The sequence below is a fragment of the Pongo pygmaeus genome, chromosome 21 (assembly GCF_028885625.2).
Source record: "Pongo pygmaeus isolate AG05252 chromosome 21, NHGRI_mPonPyg2-v2.0_pri, whole genome shotgun sequence".
NCBI classification, from domain to species: domain Eukaryota; kingdom Metazoa; phylum Chordata; class Mammalia; order Primates; family Hominidae; genus Pongo; species Pongo pygmaeus.
In genome coordinates, this window is record NC_072394.2 from 17,857,321 (window position 1) to 17,869,364 (window position 12,044).

At 51.3% G+C, this 12,044-nt stretch overlaps 1 protein-coding gene across 1 annotated transcript; it reads right to left on the reverse strand.

The window, feature by feature from the left end:
* Positions 1–975: 975 nt before the first annotated feature.
* Positions 976–7,942, reverse strand: CD93 (CD93 molecule). The gene is made up of 2 exons (XM_054468009.1): positions 5,869–7,942; positions 976–5,584 (listed from the first exon to the last, which is right to left on the reverse strand). Exons 1-2 carry the CDS (start codon positions 7,794–7,796, stop codon positions 5,560–5,562), a joined length of 1,953 nt encoding a protein of 650 aa, XP_054323984.1. The 5' UTR covers positions 7,797–7,942; the 3' UTR covers positions 976–5,559.
* Between the last annotated feature and the right edge of the window lie 4,102 nt (positions 7,943–12,044).

Below are 12,044 nucleotides of genomic sequence, written 5' to 3' on the forward strand. Positions count from 1 at the left end.
CAAGTTGGTGTTTTCTTTCATAGGCTTTTCGTGAATTGAGAAACACTGGCCTCAGGTGTTTCAGTACGACACAGAAGGATGTTAGAACTGTGTGTGCTTGTGGGTGTCTGTCTTGTGGGTGTGCATTGTGTGTGTTTGTGGATGCATGTCTCTGTGTCATGCATGTGTGTGTTTATGTGTGTGTGTGTTTTGGGGGAACAGCCATGGTTGTTCATATCGAGGAATAATTTCCAAGTGTATGTTGTTAATGACTAGACTTCTAACAGGATCAGCTGCATTTAACCCTAAATAATGGATATTTATTGCAAGTGTTCTGTACCATTAGCATAACAGAGCAGAACCCTTTATTCTTCTTAAGTCCTGTGCCTTTGCCACAGCCTTTTGCACAATCTTAAAAGCAGGCTGACTCAGAATTGACCACCATCTGCTGTTCCTGACTTGGAATCACCATGAGATTTGTGCAGCCAAACAACCAGCAATCTGATCTGCCTGTCCAATTAGTTAAATAAACTGAAAGGGCTTTGCTGACAAAGTAGTGATAAATGCTCCAATGATAATTATAGAACAGTGTTTTCACATCGCAACCATTGGACATGTTTAATTCTGCGCCAGGCATCACCCATGGAATTTACAAGATGCAGGGAATTAAAGAGTGATGAGGGGGCCATGGATGAGTGGACTCAGCTGCCATGGACACTGGGCGCAGTGCAGCCCAGCCCTCTCTATTCCATGTCCCCAAGGGCAGCACGCTGAGGGGCAGGGTACACATTTGCTGAGGTAATGAAGGAGGGCAGAGCCCAGCGCCCCCTGTCGCCTCCAGCAGGTGCAGGTGCAGAAACTCAGCCACAAGGTACCTTCTTTTTAGCAACTCTTTGAAAGGGGAGATGGATAAATGTAATGACCTTGAAAGCAAGTTCTGCCAGGTATTTCGAGTGGTCGTGAAATATATTAAAACAAGTTCACAATCAATGTGTTTAAGAGTTTATTAGGATAGGCACATAACAGAAAGCTCAAAGGATGACAAAGCTGCACCTTCCTAAAGGCTGACCCTCAAAGCACCATTTTGTTAGAACTCAGAGGAGAAGCTCGATCTCTGAGCCTTCCCTCCTCACAGTCTGGGAAACATGCACAGCATGAAGGTAAATCCTGCATAGAAGTCTTGTAATTCCAGAATTAGTCAAACAAATTTGAAATACACACATTTAAAAATACTTACATTCTCATTTAGCGTTCATGAAGTGATTACTGACATTTACAATCATGTCTGACATCACAGAGCAAGGCTTTGCAGGGATCTAATTCAAGCTTAAGCCAAATCTATGCAAAGAACTTCAGCCCAGGGGAATAGTGGGCAAAATCTGCTGAAAAGAACTGCTTGCCACCTTGCAGATAAGAGCAACAGCACAATAAAGGGATTCCAGAGCTTCTACCTAAAATAGAAGGGTATTATCCACAAGAACAGACCAAAACACGACTTATTTTTAAACAAGCCCTTCAGTGAGTACTTGTCTCAGGAATCTAGTATGAAAATAGTGTCTTTGATTAGTGAATATATGGAGAATTCGGATTATCATCTCTATTTTTAGTTGAGAAAATGCACATATCATATAGATTTAAGCCATGGGTTCTGCAGCCAAAGTAGAGACAGATGTTTTCTGGGATCATATCTCAGATTCCCAAGCTAAAGCTATTGTTCAAGGTGATGGAAATATGTAGGGGGCATTAAACCATTTTGCAGCTGCTAGAAAGCTGTGTTTTCCTGTTTTCCTGATTTAGACAATGGAGAAGCTAAGAAGAGAAATAATAGGAAAGGCTTTCCTATGTTAGTTTTTAAAAGACTGTGTTATTTTTAATTCAATTTTTTTTGTCAAATCTCATCTCTGTTCTCCTAGTTTTCACAGAAATATTTATAGGAATAAAGGTAGAAACAAAAGTACCTAATGATCATCTCCATCCATCGAAAGATTGCTCAGGGATAAGACACTCAAACAAGGGCTCGTGATGAGAATGGAAAAGACAAAGCAATTTCAAGAGAAAAAAAATTATTTTAAACTCAGTTCATCCTGCAAAATGGACATAACACATGCATATAAAGGTTTGACTTTTTAATTCCACTTTTTTGCCTGATCGCAGGGAAGATGGCATGAGGCTGGCCCTTCCTGAAGCTTTGCTCCTCTGCCACTGACTAACAGACAGGCCTCCAGGTGGCCTTGCAAGGCCGGCAGTGACCGCAGCCCACTTCCCCACATCCTTAATCAGAGCCTCATGCAGTTCATCCCCACATTACCCAAACATAACGTCGTAGTGCTACACATAGATGTGTTGCATCATGATGCTATGGCAATGACGATGACGCTTAGGTGTGTGGGCCACTGAAGGCAGAGACCAGATGTGGTTGGTCTTGCCTGGAAGCCAAGCTGTTGAGCAAGGGTGTAGTCCCTCTACAGAGGATGCTCACCAAGTTCTAATGTATTGTCGATAACTGTCCTGCCCTGGTTTTTCTGCATTCCTCAGATTATCTGTGGGAATTGTCCTCCTGTATCCTTTCTCAAATGACAAAGAAGAAAGAAAGAGGCAGTGATGGCACCTGAAATTCAGGAATGAATAGGCATGGCGAGCTGCGTGTGTGAGGTGTTCTCTCTTTACATTGTCTGCTTTGAGATGTGGGATGAGGAGAGGGAGAGAGTTGGTCCTGAATATATTCAGTTTTTTCCAAGAGTCTCCCAGAATTATTGACCTATTTGGACAACAAATCTTCATTGTCTTGGTGTCCATCTCCAAGTGAAAACTTCCCCCGTCCCCATGGCCCTGGCTTGTTCTGCTGCTGAACAGGTCACCTGGACAGAAACACTGTGTCTAGTGAGAAGTTAGCAGATGGCAGGGTGCACCTCTCCCCACGCTGTGACCCCTGGATTCCCCACTGTGCCACGCCCGAGCAAGCTGGGGCCCCTCAGGATAAGGACGATTAGTTAATGGCCCCTTGGCCGGTGGGCATTTGTTTACCCGCTACTGTAGCCCCAAGATCCCCAAACAAGAATTTCCATTCCTCAAAGTAACAGCAAAAATAAACAGGAGAATAAAGCACGTGTTTGAGCCCAGTGGTTTCCATCAGCTGCACCACCTGAGCCGTCTGGTTGGGTTGCTGGCTCTCCCCTTGCAGTGGGAGTGCTGTGCAAGAGAAAGCACCATCCAGCAGGAGAGGGACCCAGCCCGCCAAGGAAGGTTTTGAGGAACTGGATTCTTTATCACCCATTTCTCTCCTTGTGGGTTCCACAGAGGGGTTCCATGCCCTCCCTGTTGTTGAGAACGGGGCTGCATGTTGCCACCTACAGAAACATTCAGAGACCAGACGATGGGCCTGGGCTGTGAGAGCAATCAGAACACTGAAAATAGGAGGGCTAGTTGGATCCCAGGAATCATACACAGACTGTGTTGGGGCTGTGGGAAGCCAAGGACAGAAATGCCTCCTTCACCCCAAATGATAAGGGCAAGGATTTTCAAGGCCCAGAGGGAAAAATGTTGCATTTGCATTTATTTAAGTGCTGATGGTGGTGAGCAGTGCATCCAGCCATGTCTTTAGAATCCTCTGAATGGCCAGACAGATGGCTGCTCTCCACACCACAGACTGCCCAGCTTCAAACATCACCTAGAGTGTCGTGGCCAAGGAAGTTTTGCCAAATGGACACAGCCTTTGTCTCCCTTAAGTGTTAAACACCAGAGTTCCAACTGAAAACTGGAGACCATGAGATGACTTTAAAAAGAAGTTCCAAATGCCCCACTGAGCCGCACAAAACCTCCATCTTTCCTTTCACCTCCCCTGCCCCTTGAGTTTTCCATTAAAAACAATCTGAACCATAGCATCTATATTTCAAAACTGGCAAGAGTATTAACTCTGAGGGCCTGCACCTGGTGGCTCTTCAACCTCTCCAGGGTGTCACCTCGGAGACCGATGCATTGCTAAGGCAAAACCAGAAACACCGCTTCTCTGAGGCTTTGGGGCCTTGGACGGAGACACATTTCCTCTGTCTGTTCTCCCGCACAGTGGCGAAAAAAAGCCCACAGGAGACATGAGGCCTCCCAGAGATACTCAGGTAACTTCTAGTGACTGTAACCATCGGTGACCCCCAGGACTGTGTTCCAGTGCCCCAGGCAGAATGGTGCCGTGTGTGTGTGTGTGTGTGTGTGTGTGTGAGAGAGAGAGGGAGAGAAAAGGAGAGTATCTCCTTTTCTATCAACCACATTATCATAAGGAGAAATCTTTGCAAATGTAACTTTTAAAATGAGGGTATAAATTTAAATGACTTTGAGCAATTTTTGCTGTAAAAATGATTTTAGTTAGTCCTCTTTTTCCCTCTTCCTTCCCTCCTTACCCCCAATTTTAAGGAAAAGAGAGACACAGAACAAAAGTTCCTTAAGCAAACTGCCTGTCTGACTAGCTCCCTACTTGGTGTGTGCCCCACCCACACTTCAGGATTTAAAATCTCAGGATGCTGCATCAACTGTGAACTATGAACTGTGCTAAAATGCTTTAAAACGACAGCTTTCAAAACACAGTGCATCATCTCCCATTCACACATCCTTTAGAAAACAGCCTGATGGAACTTTCTGCACTGGCATTCCGGGCAGGATGAAGTGGAGGCGGGGCCACCGGCAGGGTGTCTGAGGCCTGCCCTGGCTCAAAGACAGGTTGTCCTTGAATTTCTTTCCTTGTTAGTGTTGATCACATCCATAGTCAAGTGTGAGGTAACCTCAGTACATTTAGATGAATTAATTCAATTATCTGTGAACAAATCCCTGGCCTCTCTCGCCCTAGCCCCGTAGATTATGTGACTTCACAAACACCTGTAACGCACTTCAAGCAACTTTTCTCATATTTTTCAAGCTTCCTTTGCAAATAAACCCAAGGCTATTAGAAATGTAAGAACCAAAGCGGCACTTCCTGCCTCCTTGCCACCTAGGAGGCTAATTGCACTTCTGGCCATTCTGGAGGATGTCAACAGTATCACATTCAGCAAGACTTGTGCTGGCGAAATGGAGGAATGCAAATGTAAAGAAATGTTTCCAGTCCTGAACATGTTCCCTTTGACCAAAAAACCAGATCTTCTTATCTAATTGAATAATTAATTGACTTAGTTTTAATCCTAGGAAGAGAAACAAATCATTTCAATCCTAATCAGCATGAGCAGCTCACCTTTTCCTCTTAGATGGTCGAAGTGAGCAGAGAAGATATTCATGGGAGCCCCTTAGCCCCGGCCTCCTCACACCCTGATCCGGAATTGGTCACATTGGAATTTGAAAAGGGAGGGGGAGTAACAATCATTACAGAGTCACAAAATCCCCACCGTGGCACGCCAACACACAGCTTCCACTTCAGGAACATCACACACCCGTAGAAAATGCCTGCATGTTCCAAGGGGCCTTTAAAGAGAAGACTTACAATTGTTTGCTAAGATTCCAGTCCAGTCTTTCAGAAAGATGTGGGTGCCCCTTTGGAATGGGGAGTTCAAAGCTCTGAGGATGGTGGCCGGTGACTCTAGTGTCTCTAGGGCGACCTCACTTTCAGCAGTCTGTCCCGGGTGTCGGACTATGGGAAACAAAAGAGACAGTGTTGGAAGCCACGGCGCCTCTGTGCCTGCACGTCTGGACCTTGGGAGAGAGCCCCACGTGCGGCCCTGCTGCAGACGGGCAGTATGCTCTAAGGGGGCCCGAGTGCCTGGCGTGGGGGGAGGTTGAGGGGTCAGCTGCAAGGACGAGGGTGTGTCTGCCCACAGGGAACCTGGGCCTGCTCCTGCTGCCACCACTTTGTACTGTGGTCAGTGCCCCCATGCCTGCCCATCCCCTCCCCCGGTCACTCAGGGCCCCCTTTACCTGTACTGGTTCTCCATGGCCCTGCTCTCCGCTCGCTCTGGAACCCAGGAGTAACTGTCTGCCGCATTCTGGGGCTTCTTCTGCTTCTTCTCCTCCCTCTTCGCTCTCCGCTTGCGATAGACCAGTAGCCCCAGAGCCAGGGCCAGCAGGAGTAGGATGGCCACCACAGTGCCTAGGATGTAGAATAAAAGCAGCTTTTGCCCGTCAGTGCCATCGTTGTTTTGTGCGGCCACGGAGGAGTCCCCACCTGCAGGCTCCTGGGGGCCAGAGGCAGCTGTGGCGTGATGGATGCTGGGCTCCCTCCAGACGCCTGGGGACCCACTGGGGGCCAGCATCTTGAGTGGGTCAGACGTGATGGGGGCATCAGATGACAGCGAAGGTCTCCTTGCGGTGGATGTAGCCTTGGGGGTGCCCTCGGGGCCCCTCGTGGGACTGGCTGTTGCAGCGGGGGGCACGGTGCTCCCCTCTTTCTCTCCTTTGTACTCCTCATCGGGGGGCCCAGATGGTGGTCCCAGAGACACAGGCCCCATGGTGCAGGAGACCCCATTTGGGGCCAGCACCCAGCCTGGCAAGCAGCCACAGTGGAAGGACCCTTGTGTGTTGAAGCACAAGCTGTCACAGAAGGGGCCCCCCAGGCCCAAACACTCGTCCACGTCCTGGCACTGAGTCCCGTCCTCCCCAGCCAGGACGTAGCCCTCCTCGCAGGAGCAGTGAAATGAGCCGTCTGTGTTGGTGCAGCCCTGGGCGCAAGGCGAGCGACCCAGAGCACACTCATCCACATCCCGACAGGCCCCCTCTCCAGGACCGCCCGGCTCATAGCCAACCCAGCATTCGCAGCGGAAGCCTCCAGGGGTGTTGACACACTCCTGGGCACAGGGGGAGTCCTGGCATTCATCCACATCCACACAGTCCAGCTGACTCGAGTCCAGCTGGTACCCTTGGGGGCAGCGGCACGTGTAGTTTTTCCCATGGGGTCCCAGGATGCATGTGGCCCCCCCACGACATGGGCTGGAGCTGCAAGGGTTTCGAGAGGCACAGGTCACCAGGTCATCCAGCAGCCGGAACCCTGGCCGGCAGCCGCAGAGGAAGGAGCCATCCCCCCCTTCAAAGCAGTCCTGGTGGCAGCCCCCATTGTTGAAGTTGCAGCCATACTTGGGGCTGACACAGAGGGGGCCCGAGCTGCCCCAGTCGAACACACCGGGGGCCTTCTCCTTGCATAGGAAATAATGACTCTGACTCTCGTCCTTGTCCCCTTCCCCACAGGCCACAGTGGCCGCAGAGGCAAAGGGCACAGCCTCCAAGGAGGAACTGGTGGTCTGGAAGGGGGTGGTGTAGGTCACCTGACCTGGGCCCCCCAGGGCCAGAGGCCGGCACATGCCTTTGAAGCTGAACTTGCACAGGAAGCCCTCAATGTTACTTCCGGGGGAGCTTGGGCTCCCACAGGGGCCCTCAGACCACTTGGGGAGGCGGCTGGGAAGGAGCGGCTGGGACAGGTCCAGCAGCAGAGACACACAGCGCTTGGAGATGCACGAGTTCCGGAGCTCCTTGTGCCAGTTAGAGTAAGGCGTGTCCTCCCCCCCGCCCACCCAGCTGAAGCCCTTCAGCGGCAGACTAGGGTCCAGGCACTTGCCCTTCTCTCGCTGGAGCCCAATCCAGAACTTGCCCATCCTCGCCGTCAGGGCTGCCTCCCGCCTCAGGAGCTGGGCCAGTACTCGCTGGACATCCTGGGCCTCCTCCTCGCTCTTCACAGTGGCCAGGTTGCCGCCGTTCTGGCTGCAGTGGTTCTGGGCCTCGGCAGCGCTCAGCTTGCCCGAGTGGGCCGTGTAGCAGGCGGTCCCCACGCAGACCACCGCCTCTGTGTCAGCTCCCGTCCCGGCCCCGGGCTGGCTCAGGAGCAGCAGCAGCAGCAGGCCCATGAAGGTGGCCATCCCGGTCTCCGTGTGGCCCTCTGCGGGAGGCGAGAAGCCCAGCGGCGACAGGAGCTTCTATCTCGGCTCCCAGCTGGGCCCCAAGGGGAGCTGAGGGGTGAGCTGCAGCCACTCCGGCCCAGAGAAGGACACAAAGGCTGCGGGCTTTCCACGTCCCCCTGACCCAAGGCGCATCCTGTACTGTTGTACTTCTTATTTCTCACCGGATGTTGGGGCTTCCTGCAATGAATAGTTCTCTGACTCCTGCTGCCTTCATCACGGTGCTGTTGTTCATAAAAGGAGTCAGGCAGCTCTGCCGGGTCCCTGGCTCAGCACTGTGGAAACTCAGCGACGGGGGGAAGACGTTATAGCCCCGAGATACTGCCGGCTTGATCTTGGCTCCATTCTCTTTCTCATGGCGTGAGGAGCCTCGGAGGCATGCCATGGAGTGCGCAGAGGCTTTGGGGGCTAGGAACTCGAGGAAGCTCCCTTAGTAACCCATAATAAAATTCCACTTTGGTTTGCAAACCACCAAAAGAGAAAAAAAAATTCTGAGACTTAAGACACAAGGCCATGGATGGTTATAATTTTCAGCCTTTTTTAGAAGCAAACTGGACTTTCCTTTTGCCTAGCTCATGTTCTCTGTTGACTTTGGGAGCCTTTTTTCTTTTATCGTCCCATCGTGAACTTTAAATAGGCATTTTTTAAATAGGATACGGGTCGTGGGAATGTCTGGGTTTTCAACATAATGCCAAGCTCCTCGATAATGTTAATCCAAATTGGGTGAAATTTGGCAGTTTGGGGGGTTTCATAGTGGAAATATTGCATTGTGAGGTGGCAGGGTCACAAAAAGCATCAGAAAGAAAATGAAAATGTGCCCGGCCTCGTGGCACAGGGCTTGCAGGCTCACTTCCCCCTGGCTCAGGATTCCTAGCAAGGCCGGAAATCTGGGCAGGGAGCGGGAATCGAAGCCCGGGCAGGCCCTCCGGCGACACCGCGACTTGGCAAAAGCCAGGGACTCACAGTGTGCTTTTCCTGCAGCCACAGACCTTTGCTCATTGGTTGGGATCCCCCAGGAGGGGACCCTGAGGCAGGATTTGGGGAGACTAGTTTATTTGGGAGGGGAAGTGAAACAGACAAGGAGGAAGCCAACCCATGATGAGTTGCTGAGAAGGTGACCCTGGGCTGCTGGAGCCAGTGCCAGGACACTCTGGGGGCCTGAAGGGACCACACCTCAGCGCCATCTCAGCTGAGGGAGAGGCTCCGCTGTTCTCCAAGTCCCCTGTCATTGGTAGCAGGCTGTATCTCTCACTTTGAGAGACTGACTATAAATTCTAGCCCTGCCCAGTGACCAGGGGTCTCTGTCACACAAAACTTGCTTCTATGGACAGACACCCTTGTGGCTCTCGTCTGACCCATGTCCGGTTTATTCCTATCAAGACAGCCACTTCCTAAGAGATCCCTGATGGGAGGAGAGTTGGGTTGGGGTGTGGGTCAGAGGAGATGCAGGAGGCAGCACAAGAAGACACAGGAAGCAACACAAGCACCGTGTCACTTACATATCCCAGGGACAGGGCAGCACACCCCACGGGGCCAGCAAAAAGTGGGGAGTTGTCCGGATCACAAACGATCACCTGGAGCGGGGTGAAGGGAGAGAGAGAGACCTGAGGCCTAAGCCTTTATTGGGGTCCAGGGTGCTTCCCAAGCAGGTTTCCCAAGGGGACTTCTCACTGGTGGGTTTAGAGCAAACAGACATGGGCTCCGTGGGGTCCCTGTGGCTGAGAGGTGGGCATGGCGGCATGTCTGGGAAGTCCCTGTGGGGTGTGGAGTCACAAGCCATCAAGTGGGCTGTATCTGCCTGTCCCACAGGGAAATGGTCACCAGGAGGCAGGTGTACAAGGCAGATATCTGGGTTGGCCGCAATGAGGAACTGGGAGGGGGTGGAGCCCTGGACACCGTGTCAAGGGCAATAAACCCTGCTTCTGGTAGGAGAAGGTCCAAATTAGATTCAAAATGGATGCAATGCACAATTACAAGAATTCACTACACAGCAGCAACTCTTTGGTGCTCTGCACTGACCGTGAGGGCCCTAGGGGAAGAAGCGCCACAGTGGAGAACACAGGGAACGCCTGTGGACCCAGCACCAGTGACCACCACAGTGGCCTCCATGGAGATGTTGAGGTGTCCCGGGGGCTAGGAGCTCGCTGGTTCCCCAAGGGACAAGGGGCCATCTCTGACTCCAGCTGGATACCTCCTAAGAATGTGCCTTAAGTCCTTGCATTTTAGCAAAGATATTTGAGACACTTTGGGAACTCTCCATAGAAGCCACCAGACCCTCCCTCTGCCCCTTCATTCATCCATCTGTTCGTTCATCCACCCATCTAACATTTGTTGATTAAGACCCTGCTATGCGCTGAGCGAGGCATTGGATTCCAGGAAGGGATCCCTGCCTCCGTGATCCTCGAGTCCTGTTAGAGTGGACAACTTTGAACAAGTCACAGCACTGATGGCTTTATTGCAGGCAGCACAGGGGAGCAGGGAGGTAGTGGTTGATACAGGGGTGGCATCCTGGCTGGGGGATGGGCAATTAGGAGAGACTCCTCTGGAGAAGACAGGCAGTAAAGCCAGAATCTAAAGGAGAAGCAGCTCAGATATGGAATGGTGTCGGGATGGGGGAACAGCATGTACAGATGCCCTGGGGACAGAGAGTGAGGGAAGGGCAGGGAGACCAAAGCCCAGGCAGTGGGAGGGAGGATGCAGGGGAAGATGGAGCCCTATGAACCCCAGTAATGAAGGCTTGGGGCTTCGTCCTGAAATCCACGGGGAAACACTGAGGGCTGGCATGAGGCCTACATGTGGAAGGGGACTTGTCAGTGGACCCAAGCAGTGGGTGGGGGGACCCTCAGCAGGTGGCCGAAGGTTTCCAGGCTGTGGAGTCCAGGTCAGATGTTCTTGGGGCTGGGTGGAGGTGGGGGGAAGGGCACCGGGCACGCAGAAGGACTGCATGGCTCCTGCCAGGAACTGGAGTCCTGGAAGTCTGTGTCCACTGGAGGTACCTGGTTCTGAGAACATGGGGGACTGCCTGTTGGGGCTCAGGGTCTCCCAGACCCCCTGTCCTTGTGACCTGCCTCCTCGGGACGCTAAGTGTACCACCAGAGCTGGGTAAGCAGCCAGCTGTGAGGGGTCCAGGGAAGGCTGGTGTCCCTGGCTCCCGGCCAACATAGCTGGCCATGCATTTGAGCTTGGCAAAGGTCAGTCTTGTTCTCTGCCTGAGAGAAGCTGCATTTCTAAGGGTTTATTTACAAGCAGGTAACTTTTTAACATTCTGTAAAATCAATTTCTGCAGCCTTGGCATCCACTCATAGCAGGGAGCCGTTCTCGTGGTCTAGGCCCCTGTTTGTGCAGCTCAGAGGTAGATTCCTCAGAGGTAGATTGTGATCTGCAGCATTCGCTCAGCATTCTACTTAGTTGGTGTTTAAGGATATGGGCTAAATGAGTGACTTTCAGCATGTTAGCCACTCTGACCCCCAGATCTTTGTCAGGATATCTTCTTTAGCTGTAAGTTATTCATCTTCCACGTGGGAACTTTCAAACCAATTACTGTTCACTTAGCCGAGTGATGAAACCTTAAAGAAGAAAACGAACTAGCAAGACATATACTCTGTTTTTTATCCATTAACTTTGGAAGTATTTGTAAAGCACCAACAGTGAGAAAGGCTATGTAAAATGCAGAAACTGCCTTGTCCTGGGGGTCCTTGGATTTTACTTTATTATTTTCAGTAACTTGGTTAACTCAGCCCCACTTGTTATCTATAAATGCAGAGGTGGGAACAGGGCCTCTGGAAACTTTCTTGCTCTAACATTAATAAAAGTGAAATCATGCTTAACTCTCCCCTCTGGAATTAGGGAGAAAGCAAGTTGGGAAGAGAGTGGACACTGAGACCATTGCTGAGCCCTCAACATACTGCACATGTAAGCAAACTTCTGTCTAAACTGCACACACACAATTTCATCCCAAATTGACCCACTAACTGCCGAGACACAGGGTAAGTTTCCTATTCCTTGTCTCCCACATCTGACTTCCACTCTGTCCCTTCACCCTTTGGCTGCTCCCTGCTGGGCTCAGGTGGGTTAATTCACCTGGGACACTTACAGCTGGGTTCTCTAGCTCCAGCCCCGCCCTTCTGTGTCCGCTCCCACCTGTAGGGGACGCTCCTTAGAGGCCGTTCAGGAGATTCGTAGAGGCTGAGGGCATGATGCTTCAAACTC